The sequence below is a fragment of the Antechinus flavipes genome, chromosome 4 (genome assembly GCF_016432865.1).
Source record: "Antechinus flavipes isolate AdamAnt ecotype Samford, QLD, Australia chromosome 4, AdamAnt_v2, whole genome shotgun sequence".
NCBI classification, from domain to species: domain Eukaryota; kingdom Metazoa; phylum Chordata; class Mammalia; order Dasyuromorphia; family Dasyuridae; genus Antechinus; species Antechinus flavipes.
Window position 1 is genome coordinate 461450063 of NC_067401.1, and position 16958 is coordinate 461467020.

Below are 16958 nucleotides of genomic sequence, written 5' to 3' on the forward strand. Positions count from 1 at the left end.
CAACTGAGAGAAATTGCCTCAGCAAAAAAAAAAGAAAAAAAGAAAGAAAAAGAAAGAAAAGAAAAGAAAAGAAAAAGGAAGGAAGGAAGGAAAAGAAAAAGGAAAAGGAAAAGGAAAAGGAAAAGGAAAAGGAAAAGGAAAGGAAAGGAAAGGAAAGGAAAGGAAAATATATTTCAAACTCTTCAATTATTGACTCTATGAAATGATTGTTAGTATGTATAGCATAAGGAGTTCTAAAAATCAGAAGCAACTATTTCACTGTTCATTCAAATATAGTTGGGGGAATAAGAGAAAGTGGCTTATAGCTCTCCTCAAAGTTTTGGGTGGAGTAGAACAGATCAATTCTTTTCTTAGGCAAAAATAACCTAAGAAAAAGCACAATCTCCAGTCTCAGAAATATTAGTCCTGTGTGTTTAGAGCCCCAAACATATGGTTTTCAAGTATGTCTTTTGCCAAGCAGAAAAGGTGCAACTTACGGACTCGAACATCTCTGAGTATTAAGCCAATAAGATCATTCAGAGCTCTTGGAGGGCTTCCTACTCACCCAGAGGCACCCATGATGCCATCCTTCATTTAGAATTCTGTAGCTATAACAGGGATGTGTTTGGCTTCCTTAAAAAGGTGAGGCCTTTAAGGCTTGACAGCAATCTGTTACAAATTCCTGTCCACATCAAAGCATGAGGCTGTATTACCCCAGGGACGACAGCGCTCCCCCTGCCAGAGTGCCACATCTGGATGCATATCTCAAAGGCTGCATCCATACTATCACTGGGGAATATCCTAAGTCTGCCCTTTTCAGAGGCAGGTGACTGACATTGTGACACAGTCAGCCTCCAAACAAACCCATCTCAATAGCGAGTTTTATGAGCACATTTTCTTGGGAAAACATCATGAAATGTGTATGCTATGATTAAAGGGCAAATATTTAAATATTAAACATGACAACGTGCTTGTACATACCATGTTCTAAAAAAAAAAGCTATTTTGCTGTTGATTTAAATACACTGAAAACAAAGTAGAAAATTATATACCATTACACAGAGAGACCTCTACCTTCAAAGTTAGCCATTAAAAAAGGTAGGACTTTTGTGTCCAGTGCTGGCATCTTGTTGGAATCTAAAAGTTATGTGATGCTTTTTAGGAATTATGAATCGTAATATGGAGATTTTAGTGTATAAGGTAAAGTCAGTTAACACACGTCAATAAGGTTTTTTAAAAAAAATGCTTATATTTCATTCAGAATGATATACATACAAAGAAAAATAAGTCAGTTGATTATATCAAAAATATCATATTTTACAGGAATTGATAAAGGTGTCATTTCCACAGACAGATTTTACAAAGCACAAAGGCTGTTCAAGTCCAACAGGCACTTTGGTGAAATGAAGAAGCAATTTGTCCAGCCAGACTCAGACCTCCTTTTCCTCACTGTTCTACTGGAGAAAGGGACAAGGTGTGGAGGAATAATTAGAAAGAAGAAGATGATCACAAAAGGAAAAGTTGTAGGAAAGAAAGAATCCCTGCTTAACTCCGCCCAATAACCCTGCTCACAAGGGAAAACCAAGACAAGTAGTCAGAAGAAAATGGAAGAATTGTAGTTGATCAGAATCCCTGCTCAATTCTGCCCAATGACCCTGCTAATAATAAGGGAGGACAAGAGACAAAAGGGGAGTGAGAGGAAGAAAAGAAGAGTCATTCTCCAGCACCGGGACTCACTCCAGACTGCTTCTCATGGCTCCATGATGACCCTGGTGGGTTCTAACCTGTGTCCTCACAGCCTCTACCATGGCTTGTGTGAGAATGATCGATGTTCCTAAGGTATAGATTAGAGACTTAAAGCTGGAAGAAGTCTTAAAGGTCATGTAATCTGACACCTTCATCTTTACAGAGAAGAAAACTGAGGCATAAGGGAGAGGGAATGATCTGCATGAGGTCATGCAAGGAGGATAAAAGAGCTCATATTAGATCCAAGGTGTAATGACTGAGGGAAGGAGGGGAAACTGGGAACTTCCTTTACCAAGAGTAACATGGGAGTCAAAAATCATCACAAATCATAGATCCGGAAGGAATCCCATGAGAAGCACACGGTTTGCTGCCTGCTATAGAAGCATTAGCCCCACTTCACAGGGAATCCAATTGAGAACCCAAGTCACCTGCTTCCCAGTACCATCCTTTAAACAATTTTGTGGGGGTATCCCACAACCTTGAGAAAAGTACCCAGTGAAATTTCCTTCTACTGATACAAATGCAATTTACCTCCAAATTGTTTTCAAGAGAATTGCCAGGGTGAAGGCTGAGAAGTGAAGAGATCTACTCAGGGTCCCCCAGCTAGATTGTATCCAGAAAGACCAGAGCCCAGGTTCCTCAACACAAAGCCTGCTCCATGATCTACTTCACTCCACTGTCTTTCTAAAGCAGGGCTTCTCAACCCCATTGTCATGGGCCTTACTCTCTGCCATCTGGCAAAGCCTTGGGATCCTTTCTCAGAATCAAATAAAATACATCAAGTTACAAAGAAAATCAAAGAAGGTTAGTGGGAATGAAGACCCATTTTTTTTTCCATCTACGTTCCCAGATCCCCCAAAATCTATCTTCAGCCTTTTGTGGACACAGGTTAAATACCCCTGCTCTAAAGAATTTGCCACCTCCATATTTCATGCCTGGACAGGACAAATGACTTTAGCGATTTAATTGATAGTGATAAAGCACCTATTATGCGGCAAGGATTTTACTCTGGAAGAGCCAACTCCCATCATTCCACTCCACCAATATGGCGCTCCCAAGCAGCTTCTGTCTTTGACTCAAGGGTCAACTGCAATGTCCCTAGATGTACATGTTCAGTACATGGTGAGTAGTAATGGACTGCAAAGTTGTCTTAAGTAATTACACACACACACACGTGCACAACCAAGCTTGGAAAATAGTGGAAACAAAAGGAAGCTAAACAGTATAACTCATAAATATGAATATGCGGACAGAACTATCTGCTGATAATGGAATCGTTACTCTAAGTGCTGGTACTTTCCCTTAATAAAATGTATGACACAGAAACAATGCGGGAAGGTGACACAACATCACCTCACACGCTTCCACCAAGAGGAACTCATGGAGTCTGAGTGATCAGGACAAAGTCCAAAGTGGCGGCCCACTGACGTCCTGCCCCTGCTACCAGCTGAAGTCGTCCCCTCTACCAAATACAAAGAAGGCGGCTTGAAAGGTGACAAAAATGACCACGTTGCCCGCTAACATCAGGCCACAGGCTCCCCACTTGATCTGAAATACAAGAGAAGAAAGACCATTACGTCAGCCTTGATTATCTTCGCAGGCCATTATTTACAAAATCTTTATGATTTTTACTCATTAAGAATGCCAAACAAAATACCACACGCAGATGCTAAAAGGCTTAATAAGGCAATCGGCTGAAGTCGGGAGCCGTTAGACTAATTACTGCGGGAATAGCTGCTAATTAAGCCCGATACCAGCCTCGATGTTTTCCCCATTAGGCACATTACTCTGATCTACTTTTCTCCCCCACTGGAGAGGATTGGACTGACTTAACAAAATGCAACAAAAAAACAATAAATGAGGCTGTCACCGAGCTCTGTACTCAAAGCTCTGAACAGGGCCAGGGATTTTGCAAGAAACCATGTCATCAAGACTCATTTGTTACAGGCAAATGGCTTTCTGGAATTGGGGAGTCTTAGACCTTAGATGGAGACAGATTGTCTCATCCCAAGGCACACAGAGAGATGGGAGAGCCCTCTAGTGGACAGCGGTGTTTTAGCCACTAGAGTGATGAAGGCTATGGCTTCAGGATGCTCTTCATCAGTTACTCCATCTCTCTCTCCAATCCCCCTTTTCCTACTTCCATTATTATGCTGCCTTTCCCTTTCTCCATTAGATTATAAACTCCTAAGGGTAGTGCTCCTTCCTTTTATTAATTGTATCCCTCTTCTCAGAATCTTATTCCTAAATGCATTAAAAAATAAAATTCAGAGGTTTGCAAAGAAAGCCAAGTATGATGAAATATAGATAACAAAAAAAAAAAATGTTCAGTTCTTGCACACCAAGTTAAAGATCCCTTCCTTAGAGACATGGATAATTTGTCTCCGAGGCAATCAATGCAATTTAAAGATAGAGGAAAGCTCTGAGGCTCTGAGGCTCCAGGCAGTTCATTCAACAAACATATATTAAGCACCTGCTGCATGCCAGGCACAATTATAAGCACTGTATATGCAAGGGGAAAAAAAACACAGATTGTTTTCTGTCCTCAAGGGATTTGTATTTTGTGCACGTCCCATTTTGTTGTTATTTTTAGTCAGGTCTCGCTCTTCATGACCCCATTTGGAGTCTTCTTGGCAAAGATACTCAAGTGCTTTGCCATGTCCTTCTCCAACTCATTTTACAGATGAGGAAACTGAGAAAAACAGGGTGAAGTGATTTGCCTGGGGTTACATGGTCGGTAAGTGTTTGAAGTCAGATTTGAACTCTGGAAAGTGAGTCTTCCTGACTTAAAGCCCAGCACTATGGTCACTGCCACAGATGAGTGGCACATAACACATGATACTCAGAGACCTCTCCACCTGATTTTCTCAAAGTCACACACACAGTAAATCATAGAAATGGGACTCTGACTCCAAATCTAAAGGTCTTTCCCCCATACCATACTAAAGATCACAAGACATAATACAGTGTTCACTGTAAGAAGATGGAAAAGGGAAATTTAAGAAAAGGTGATAATGGCTTCCTCTTCACTAAAGCTCCTTAAGAACACTGACCGGCTATTATTTATTAAGGATGATACCCTCCTCTGCGGATTTCAACTCCGAGAATCAAGATATCTCTCCCAGGTTAAGCTCATCAATTCCAATCTCAGCATCAATATCTTCCGTTGTTTTTATTTTTTTGTTGTTATCACCTAGGGGGATGTCTGGACTCATGCGTGGATTGGATTAAAGTGAGGGAGAGTGGTACAAAGTCAGCCTCACTCTCTTCCAAGGTCATCCAAGACCAGTAAGAAGCCAAAAAATCAAGACAACCAATGATGGCCTGGGATGCAGGGCATGACCGTGGCATCTTCCTTGTCTGATCAAGCTCTGAGGACTCCATAGAAACTACTTTAGTTCATTCTGCCAAGGGGAAGTCTCTGCATGCTTGGGGCAGACTCCCAACTCACTGATGAGTGTGAGGTCCATCAGTTACCCTCAACATAGTTTACTCCAGCTGTTGAGATGGTTTCCTGCTCATGCTACAGCTTCTTGGAGCCACAGGTGAGCGCTGCCTGACAGGTAGATGCTGCCAGATGAACTGCAGCTTGGAAGAAGGCTTGGCAAGCCCTTACACAAGAGGTTCCAGGGCTCCCACACTCAACTCAATACACAATATAACTCAGTCTCCTCTTTTTTCTTATTGAAGAGCTAGAGTTCTAACTCCTTCCAATGCCTTCCTTTATAGAGGGCAGGAACTGGACTCTCAGATCACTCCAGTCTGCATCTACTGTTTGACCTGGCTTTAGGATGCCTCTTTATCAGGTACCCCTCACTCCAACTCCCCCTTTTCCTATTCCTTTACTATGTTGTTTTTCTCCCTACCCATCAGATTATAAACTCCCTGAGAACTGGGTTGGTCTTTCTTTTTATTGTCTCCCTAGAATTTAGCATAGTAACTGACACACAAAAAGGTGCTTAATAAATGTCTCTTGGATTGGCTTGGTGTCTATGCTGTCTTAGAAAGGAATGGATTGATTCTATGATTATCTCTTTTCTAAGATAAAGAGAATCCTTGTTGTACTAGATCCCTCAATAGTTTGTGATCAATTTTACAAAAAATTATTTATTAAGATAGATTGTTTAACTCAGGAGCCCAGAGTTCTAGAGCAGGGAGGGTTCTCAGCAGATATCAAGTCCAATCCATAGCAAGAAGGAATGCCTACAGTGAAGGGGAAGAGAAAAAAGAAACGGAGAAACAAAGAAATGGAGCAAATGGGTAATCACTTGTCAAATTTAAAATGTGCTGGGGGAAGAGAGGAGGAAAAGCCTGGATGCTGATCCCAGGATCAGAAATTCAGAGTCAGAAGGAATCCAAAAGCCCTGAAGGCCAACTCCTTCATTTACAGATGAGGAAACTGAGGCCCAAGTGGCAAAACAACAGTTTAGACCCTTTTGCAAATTTCTTTTTTTATTCTTTGTATTTTAAAATGTTTTCGTTTATTGTTGACTACATTAACAATTAAAAAGAAAATTTAAAACTATGTATTTTATAAGAAAGCCACTTAACCTTTTGGTCTGCTTCAAAGGTTTTACCTCCAAAATGAGGCTAACTATAGAGAGTTGGGAGAATAAATGGGAGAAGGTTTATAAAGCAGTATGTAATCTCTAAAGAACTCTACAGATATGATCTAGGATTTCCTTATTGCGGTACAGTGGAAATGGGGCTAGATCTGAAATCAGGCGACCTGAGTTCAAATCTTGATTCTTGATGCTTAATTCCCTTTGTGATCTTGGGGAGGTTACCCTTGGCCTCAGTTTCCTTACCTGTAAATGAGGAGTTGACCTAGATGACCTCTGAGATTCCTTCCTCTTCTAAATTTATGATCCTACAATCTGTCTACTATTATTTTTTAAATTCAAATAGGAAATAATGTGGAATAACTAAAAACTACAAGAGAAGCAAGGTTAAGGTCAAGTAGCATTCTGGGGGTGTCTTGGATAGGCTGAGTTACAAAGAATAAGGAATAAACTATGGATGAATGGGGAGATAGACTCAACAGATATGGAGAGAAAGACGGATGGATGGATGGATGGATGGATGGAGAAATGTTTATCAATAGATGAAAGCACGCAAATAGACTGGATGGATATGGAAAGAGAGAGAGAAGAGAGACAGACACAGACTGATGGATGGTTTTGGATATGGATAGATTAATGGATGGATGGAAGGACAGAGGGATGGATAAATGCATATCAACAGAGAGAAAGAGGTAGACAGATAGATTGGATGGATATGAAGAGAAAGAGAGAGAGAGAGAGACAGAGAGACAGAGACAGAGACTAATGGATGGTTTGGGATATGGATGGATGGATGGATAGATGGATGTATGGAAGGATAAAGGGACAGACAAATATGTATATCAATAGATAGTGGTACACAGATAGGTTGGATGGATATGAAGAGAAAAGTAGAGACAGAGACTGGTGGATGATTTTGGATAGGGATAGACTCATGGATGGATAGATGGATAGATGAATGGAGGGAGAGGTGGATAGATAGATGAATGGAGGGATGTATGGATAGATAAATGCAAATTAATAGATGAAGGTACACAGATAAACTAGATGGTTATGGAGAGAGAGACAGAGAAAGAAACTGATAAAAGGATATGAATATGGATAGACTGATGGAGAGATTCATGGAGGGAAGGAAAGAGAGAGTGATGGATGGATGGATGGATGGATGCATATCAATAATAGATGGATGTACAAGAATAGATACGCAGACAGACAGACAGATACATCTGGTTCTAAGAATTAAAGCAAAGACCCAAATGAAGGACTGAAAATGAAGTTCATGGATGACATATTCACGGACCTATGGTTAGCCATCCCCGAGGCCTTTTGATCCAACTTTCTCATGCTACAGATGAGAACCTTGGCAAGGTCTTTTTATTTTATACATGGGTTTAAGTGGCAGAATTGCACCCTGGCTCCCCTTACACCAATCTCCCAGTCCCAGGCTGGGTACAAGCTCCCACATAGCCAAGCTATTTCTTACCAGAGAAACCCGTGCAAGGACGATGGGAAGGGCGAAGGCGGACACAACGATCCCTGTGGTGAAAAAGTACGCCAGCTCCTGGCAGGCGCTGGTCGAGGCGTCCGGGTCATCCAAGAGTCTCTTGGCAATGAAGAAAGGGATGGGGCAGAGCACGTAGAATATCAGCACCAACAGAGACCAGTAGGTTCTGTCAGGGAAGGCAGAAGGAGAACAACAGTCACGACTGGCGCTGAGGAAACCAGCGGTGTCCCAGATCCTCAGTATGTCTCAACGGGGGGGGGAGGATCTTGCCAGATAAAATGGTGAAGAGGAGGCCAAGTTAGTGGAAGGCAGCCCAGACTTGGTCTTAGCTCTCAAATTAATTAGTTCTTTGAGAAGCTCCCTTCTCTGACAGGAAGCCTTCACTACTTTCTGGCCTCTTCCTACTTATGCCAGCCCAGGGAAGTTATTTAACCTTCATCTGCCTCAGTTTCCTCTTCTGGGATAACAACATCATCCTCATGGGGTGTTGTGAATGCAAATGAAATACTGCATGGAGAGCACTGAACAAATGGTTACGGGCTCCACAAATATGAGACCTTTCCAAAGCGATCACCCAAGACGTGTGACCATGTTACTCCAAACTTAATAAACTCAAGGGCTGCCAATTTCCTTTAGGATCCAAGGCAGCCTCCTCTGTCTAACCCTGTGTTTCAGCCTTCATTTTTATATTGTCTTCCCCTATTAAAGTATAAGCTCCTTGAGGGCAGGACTGCCTTTTTTATCCCCCAGGGCTTAGCACAGCACATAGTAGGCCCTTAATGGAGGTTTATTGAATTGAGTAACATCACATACGACTGGAAAGGAAGGCTGAAGGCTGATTATACAGGAGCTCTTCATGAGCAAGCCCTAGCCGCCTCCACTCATTTAACAATGAGTTTTCTCATACACGATAGGTCATCTCCCACCTCCATGGTCGTTAATAGCTGGGAGACTCTCCCAGCCTTTGCTTCGTAAAACCCCAACTTCCCATCAAAGCTTTTCCCAGGCTCGGAGATCTCTGGGCGTCCTTTCCGATCCCCTCCAGTTCCTGCAGAAATGACCTCACGGATTCTGTGGGAACTTAGCCGGGCACCCGAGGTCTCCTTTGTCGGCATGTTAACTGTTTCCCTTTTGTCTCTGTGTCCTCGGGAACTGGGACAGCCTCTGCCTGTTCTTAAAAGGCAACAAGGTTCCATTCCCCATGTTGTTACTTCAGTAACAATGACTCTTCAATCTATCGTTTATTAAGCTACTTTGTAGAAAACCCCAAGTTCTAGGGAGCAAAACATGAAATAAGTCCTGCCTTCTGGAACGGAGATTCTCCTGGAGGCTAAACCCTATTGGGATAAGTAAAGACAAAGAACTCCAAAAAGGGAGCAGGTATTAACTGCTGAAAGAATACAGAAAGACTTCAAGGTTTGAGCAGCCGAAATTTCACCATAGAGCACAATGACCCCTCTGGATGCTCTACAGCCTTCTCAGCTGCCTCTGATTGAAGGAGTGAGAGACCACAAGAGACTCCACTGAAACCTTCCTTTATGCAATCAGGCCACATTTGAACTCAGGTCCTCCCAATTTCAGGGCACAAGCCTAGATACTGTCTTGAATGTAAGTTGCCTGAGGGCAGAGGTCTGTATTTCTTTGATATTTGTTTCTCCAGCACACTGCACAGCAAATCCGCAATAAATCTGTCATTCATTCATTTTCACTCATTCATTCATTCATTAATTCCTGTCCGCAAAGCCTGCTCTCTAGCCCTGACAGCATGCTGCCTTAACAATTATTAATTAATTGCAATAATTATATATAATTATAATAATAATTAAATATGTTAATATAATTATAAGGTGTAATAGAATACACTACAAACCACTCCCCAAACCTCAAGCATTCTTCCTAAGTGAGGACTGCACTCTGAATCAGACGCAGAAAGTCCATTTTAAGAAGCAGTGACGGCTTATCTTTGGTACCCAGTTTTTATTTACTAGGGTGGGGGGGCTGCAATGCTCAGGGCACCCCATGAGGTCCCTTGACTATCAATCTTTTGTGAGACGGCGTCTCTGGCTCAGGAGGCCTGCAAGCAGCAGATCGCTGTGGCCTTTCCCCTGAGGGACTGAACGGCTACCCCCTCCTCCTCTCATGTGGCAGACAGAATCAAACTTTCTCTTATGGGAAGCTAACAGGCCTGGGTGAAGTCGTACACACACTCAGACACACACTCACACAGACACACACACACACATACATAGAGACACAGATACAGACATAGACACACACAGACACACACACTCACACAAGCAGACACACACATAAACACACACAGACATAGACATACACACTCAGACACACACTCACACAGACACACACGCTCACACACACACACACACACACACACACACACACACACACACTCTCACACACACCCATGGATGATGAGCAGGAGCAATAGTGTGAGTTAGAGCCAGAGGACCAGAAGCAGTTCCAAGTCTGACCCTCATGGAGCCTGACCTACATGGAGCATTGCACATAAAAGCCCGTCTCAGGCCCGACCTTTGCACTGCCTGCCACCCAGGGCTGGAAATCTTCTCTCCTGACCTCCAAGCGTCGGTTTTCTTCCAACCCACCTCTTGCAGGCAGCCTTTCCTGGGCCCCGGCTTGATGCGTCTCCCTCGGACAACCTTCCACCTAGTGTGGGTATATTTTCTTTATACTGAGTTATTCACATGTTACTTTCCTCACAGCTCCTTGAAGAAAGAGTCTGGTATATAGTAAACACTTAATAAATGCTTATTTGATAACTAACTAACCTCCAATGTCTTCCATTACCAGTGAGCAGAGGGAGGGAGAACAGGCTGAATCCTGGGATCCCCTTGACTCTAAAGTCCAAGATCTTAGACACAAACGGTAGTCATAACCTTGGTCAATTGGGCAACTGAGAGTGGTCTGGAGAACAGATGAGAAAGCTTTCTGATGGACAGAGACAACTTACCCATCAGCCTGCAGGGCACATCCCGACACGAGCAAAATCAGTCCGATGACTGCACTGAAGGACAAAACAAGTATAGCTGTAGGGAGAGCAAGGGGTCAGAGGTAAGTTTGCAAGGCTCTAAGTGATTTTGTGTTTCATTATTTTAGGATTTTCTATTCAAAACTATCCTATTTGCTGTTTCTTATCAACAGCATAGGTTTCTAACACTGATCTAGAACTGGGCAGAAACTCAACAGCCATTTAGTCCAATCCTTTCTCTTGACAGATGGGGAAAATGAGGATGCAGGTTCAGCCAATTGCCCCAAGATTTCCCCATTCATAGAAAACTCTCCTTCCTTATAAACACCCAAGAGCTATCTAAAAATGAAACAGAGTCCTATAGGATCAGTTCGCCATCCCTGGAGGTCTTCCCCAGCTAGGGAGGTTGCAGGAGGATGCACCAACACCGCCTTTGCTTCTGAGCTATGTATTTCTTAATAGATTTTCTAAGCTATCACCTCTCGGTCTTTCTAGCTGTAAAATGGGAATAATATTTCTACTACCTGACAGGTGGGCATGAGGATCGCATATAGAGACAGAATGAGTCTACTTCTCATTGAGGTCTTGGTCAGACTGGAGGATGACCTTTAAAAGCTCTACATTTCCATGTCTTGGTTTCCCTGACCGTAAAATGAGGGGCTGACTGATGTAATGGAGAGATGCTGAATTTTATGAGTCCTGGTTTAGTCAGTCACTCACTAGCTGTGATCCTGGGCAAACATTTCTCCTTTTACAAATCTGCTTCCTCATCTGTAAAATGGGAATAGCTACTTCCTCCCAGGATTATCAAGAGGATCAAAAAAAAAAAAAAAAAAAAAAAAAACTAGTTCCTGCAAAAAGCTCTGCCAACTCTAAAGAGCTAGCTAATCCTAGCTCTTCTTATTAGATCCTTTTTAGCTCTAGATCAATGATCCCAGGGTATACTGATTACAGCAAGTGAATTAGATAGATGCAGGATCTCCACGACCTCTCCTCTTCATCTCCCGCCCAAAAGTGACCCTGGCTAGTCTCACTCCACCCCCTAGTCTCTCCTATGATTCTCTGTATACACCAATTATCGAGCCAGCACAGAATAGTGGGAAGGGCCATTTTCCAAGCTTATGCTTACAGAGTATTGGCCAATTGGTAATTAGCCTTAAGTGCTCGGCTATCCAGCCTCAGTGCATCAACTCAAGAGTGTTAGCCCTTTACAGACAATGATTTGAGAATGATTAATTTATCAGTTAGGTTAGCAGTAACGAATACATCGAATCAATTGTTGTCATTTTAATCATGGCCAACTCTTTGTGACGCCATCCAAGGTTTTCTTGGTAAAGATAAGAGAGTGGCTTGCCATTTTCTTCTCCAAAAACTGACTTAACAGTCTCTCTCAATGACTAAAAACCCTAAGGTAGAATTCCCAGAATTCACAGTTTTAGAAGTCCAAGAGAATCAAGAACAGGAGGTTATATGAACGCGAATGGTTACAAAGTCCAAAGGATCACAGATAATGGAAAACAATATGATTGGATGGAAGTCAAGAACATAGAACTAGCAACACTCCCTCTTTCTATCTCTTTGCTAGGCAAAGCTCATTCACGGGTTCACCACGTGGATAACATCCCCAACTTTTTGAATACAGAAAGTCTTGCAGAGAAAGTCCTGGTATCCACCTGCACCTTGCAAGGCTTGTTGGTGAGACAGGTCACTCTTCAATGTGCATAGATAATAAGACGTACAGGGATAAAATATTACCTTGAATTGGGGTGGTTTATGAGACAATTTAACTCAGAGAGGAAAGCTGAACTTCTGAAATTAACTCATAGGCAACGAAACATGGCTTGGGCAAATTTTCAAAATCTAGCGGGTGATCCAGAATAGAATCAATTCCAAAATGGAATCAGAATCAACAGGATTTTCTCACTAGCATCAGATAAGTAGTGTAGGGGCAAAGAGGATGGCAATCTTGTCTCCAAGAACAGCCCTCTTTTACCACATCATGTCTATCTCTATATTTTCATATTCTGAGGCTCTCTGACTCTCTCTATTTGGGAGCCACCTGTAGGCCTCTGAAGGTTCAGAACCCCCGATGCTCTAACAATTCTGGTGGCTAAAACTCAACCCAAACAAAATTCCCCCATGGCCAATGTTGGCCAAGATGCTTAATTTAACTCGGCTAGTCTTTCAGTGGCCACCATTAGCATGGTCCAATAGAAATCATGCTGGATTCAAAGTCAGACTTGGGTTTAAACCCAGTTCAAAATCAATGATCTGGTCAGTACAGATGAGAAGCCATCTTGGTTTTAACTTCACAGAGAAATGGAGGCCATCTCCCTGTCCTAATCCTAAGAATTAGAAATGGGAAGAGCCCAAAGAGATACCCTCGTTCAGCCCTCTCATTTCATAGATGAGAACACCAAGGCTAAAAACTCTGTTCTGTGAATAACCTTAGAGTTCCTGTTTCTGGTTATTTTTAGATCTGGTTATTAGGAATTTTGGATTATTATTTCTAGTCAAAGAAGCTGGGTAGAAAAAGACAGACTTGGTGCAGATTCTCTTCTCCATCTTATAGGGAAGCCTCCACTAGCTTAGACTTCAGCTCCTACCAAGGCATTGAGATTAACAGATCTCTTCAACTCTACCAAGATCAGATCAAAATAACTCCAGGGAAACATCTCTCTAGGACACTATGATTAACAAGTTACATCAATGTTAAGACATTCTCTTCCCCCCCCCAACAAATTACCAGGCATCCTGTTCTTTTTTATTACTCAATCACCTAAATCTGGAAAGTGGTCAAGAAACCTCACCCAACCAGCTCATTGCTTCTTGTCCCAAAGTTGTGAAAACCCTAATAATATAATTCTTCCTTTTGTTCTAGAGTGTTCCAAACCATCAGTCAACTCCTAACTTTTAGACTTGTCTTTTCCCAACCCCCTTAATCCCAGTGATTTTCCTTCTTAATGATTTCCTATTTATCCCACATATAACTTACTTTGCATATATTTGCTAGCATGTCATTGTCTCCCCTGTTAGATTATAGCTTCCTGGAGAGCAGGAATTGTCCTTTGCTTCTTCTGGCATTCCCAACACTTGGCATGAAGCTTGGAACACACTAAGTGTCTAATAAATGCTCACTGACTAACCATATGATCCCCCAGAGAAAGGGCCTTCGGGAGGAATTACTCTCCAGGAGGATCTTGGCTCCTCTGGGTTGAGAAATTCCCCCCAAAATTCAACCCTCTCATTTCTTAGATGAGTCTAAACCCAGCAGGTCTGATTCTAAGCCATCGGCTTCTCCTACTACTCCATGTTGCTGATCACATGTTCTCACCAATGTCATTTAAGGCTTAAAGTGCCCATTAAATGGTTTTAAAAATTGACAATAAAGGGTATAGTCACAATATAACAAAGTGTGTTGTGTGTGTTTCAAAATAAAAATCAAGGAAAAGACTCTCAAAGAACTATCTAGAAAGTCACTGAAGACTATTATCAATCAACAAATATTTGCCTACTGAGTGCCAGACACTGTATGCCCATTTAAAACAAACAAGGGGGCGGCATATTAACCCAATAGTCTTCAAATGTGGAGCCCCCTACAAACACATTGAGTGAAGAGGGGAAAGTTCCCAGCAGATGAAAACCCAGATCTAGGTTCCCCCAGAGAGAAGACGGAGCTTGAGTTCTAAATCAATGTCACAGCTAGTAATGATACACATGTTACTTTCCACTGATAAGCAATGGTACAGCGGGAAGTACACAAGCTCAGGAGTTCAAGGGCTAGGATTCAAATGCTACTCGATTGTTACTTTTGAGCCGTGGGACCCTGGACGAGTCACCCCTGGTTCAAATCTATGATCCCTACCGTCTATTCCCTCTAGGACCTCTTTGGGATTCAAATTTCTAATCTGTAAAATGAGAGACTTAGACTAGATGGTCCCCTCAGCTCCAGACGTAAGAGCCAATGGCAGGAAGGCACAATTTACACAGAAGGACAAGTGCCCCTTCTCATGGCTCATCTTTTTGTGGCTCTCCCACCTTCAGGAAACCTTTCCCAGTCGAACCACTCCCGAGACTTGTCAAGCCTCCTTCTCCTTTCTTCCCACTGCCCACTAGGATTGATGGCTCTTCCTGTTCCCGAGCTCCCTGGACATCCATGATTAAGAGCTCCACAGCTAGAAGGGAAGGAGCTGGAACAAGATTCTTATTTCTGTGGCAGTTAATTCTGGCTCACATTTGACACTGAAAGCAGTCCAAGAACACAATGCTGATAAACTGATATTAAAAATGAAAAACAACCCAGAAGATGCTGTTTTCTAGTGGAACCCAACCCAAAGGCTGCTGCCTAAGGACAAGCAGGCTTCATGGGTAAGCAAAACCTTCATTTTCTATCTCCTTTCAGTTCAAACAGTCCCTCCACCAGCCCAGATAGCAGGTCTCACCTGTTGTGAGAGCTATAGTGCCAAAACTCATTGCCCTGCAGTAAGCTTGGTGGTAAGCTTCTCGGAACTTAGCTCAGGGGGTCTGTGGACAGCGGCCCATGGCCCATTAACAGTCTCATATTGATGATAATGTGTGTAAAGTTTATATAAATCTAAAATGCCATGTAAAAAGAGTTGTCAATATTATCATATTGTGCAATTTTGTGTTTAGGAGTCGGATGTGGCCTCAAGTTCCATCAAAAAACTGTGGTTGAGTCTTCAATTGGGTCCAACTCTTCACCATTCCATTGGGAGTTTTCTTGTCAAAGATACAGGAGTGGTAGTTTGCTATTTCTTCTCCAACTCATTCTACAGATGAGGAAACTGAGGTAAGCCGACTTGCCCAGGCTTACACTGCCTGTAATCGGCTGGATTTGACCTCAGGAAGAGGGGTCCTTCTGGCATCAGGTCTGGCTTTCTATCCACTGAGCCCCCCCCCAACCCCACAAAGACCTGAGTTCATACCCAGTCCCAGATACTGTGTGACCAAATAGGTCACTTAATACTGTTTGCCTCAGTCTCCTCAACAGTAAAATGAGCTGGAGAAGTAAATGGCAAATCACTCCAGTAATCTTTGCCAAGAAATCCCCAAACAGGGTCAAGAAGAGTGGCCCGTGACAAGACGGCTGAAGCAAAGTTTGTGGCCACCTACCCGGCACCTCTAAGCGCTCCCTAAAACTGCAAATAGGCAAGCGGGTGAGTTTCTGCATTAGTGAAGGGGTTTTTGCTTAGCAAGAGCTCCTTCTATCAGGGAAACCCCAGGTCCGGGCCCTAACCCATAGAACCACAGGCAGCCAACCAACTGGAGGTGACCTTAGAAGCTATACCGTCTAATCCCTCTTTTACAGACAAGGGAACTGAGGCCGTGGGAAGTGGCCTGCACGCTCGAGGTCCCACGGGCTCTAGCAAGCGGAGCCGGGGACGGAACCCAGGTGCTCTAGCTCCCAATCCAGCTAGCGTTCCCGCACCACCCCCAGGAGGCTGAGGCTAGGGGCACCGAGCATCTTGCCCAGCGTCACGGACTCCCTAGCTCCTCTGGTTCCCCTCCTTCCCAGGTTTTCTCCCCCGCACCTCTCCAGGGCTCTCGGGGAAGGAGTTGCCCGGCTAGCGGAATGTGTCCCGGTGGCAGGACGTGGAAAAGAAAAGAATGGGGGGGGGGGGGGCGGAGAGGAAGGGGAAAGGAAGGAAGGACCCTCCGCGGGGGCGAGAAGCAGAAGTGTCTGGTCCCGCGGCTCAGGGAAGGCTCCCCCGGCCAGACGCCCCCTCGACTGGCCCGATGCCCCCAGCCGCTGAGTCCGGCCCCAGCAGGGATGGTCCTGGGGAGGGGGGAGTACCTTTAATCCCGGCCATATCTGGGAGCGGGAGCCCGAGCTTCCGGCTTCCTGCTGCAGTCCAGGGCCGTCCCGCCTCGTCTGAACTAGTGCCTGGCCCGGCCAGCCCGGCCCGCCCCGCTCGGGCTCCCCCGCTCAGCCCCGAGAGAGCCAGATCCCGCCCCCAAGCCGAATCCCGCGCTCTCCGATCCCCTTCTCCCCCATGTCCTAGAAGGGCCCCGCCCTCCGACCCGCTAACTGCCCGGCCACGCCACGCAGCAGCCCCACACAAGCACTTCCCCTTCCAGTAAGGGGCCCATGGCCCCCCAGCGCCGCCAAACCCTCACTTCTGTGGAGGAGGACCCCGGC

At 44.0% G+C, this 16958-nt stretch overlaps 1 protein-coding gene across 1 annotated transcript; it reads right to left on the reverse strand.

The window, feature by feature from the left end:
* Positions 1-1203: 1203 nt before the first annotated feature.
* LEPROT (leptin receptor overlapping transcript) lies at positions 1204-16731 on the reverse strand. The gene is made up of 4 exons (XM_051999491.1): positions 16614-16731; positions 10781-10856; positions 7771-7957; positions 1204-3273 (listed from the first exon to the last, which is right to left on the reverse strand). The coding sequence occupies exons 1-4, from the start codon at positions 16627-16629 to the stop codon at positions 3166-3168; spliced, it is 387 nt and encodes a 128-aa protein (XP_051855451.1). The 5' UTR covers positions 16630-16731; the 3' UTR covers positions 1204-3165.
* Between the last annotated feature and the right edge of the window lie 227 nt (positions 16732-16958).

Excerpts from the sequence above, each read along its gene's own strand:
- LEPROT (XM_051999491.1), bottom strand. Across the intron at positions 7,958-10,780 it reads TGTGCCCTGCAGGCTGATGG|AACCTACTGGTCTCTGTTGG; the intron begins GTAAGTTGTCTC and ends CTTCCCTGACAG. Across the intron at positions 3,274-7,770 it reads TCCTTGCACGGGTTTCTCTG|ATCAAGTGGGGAGCCTGTGG; the intron begins GTAAGAAATAGC and ends CTTGTATTTCAG.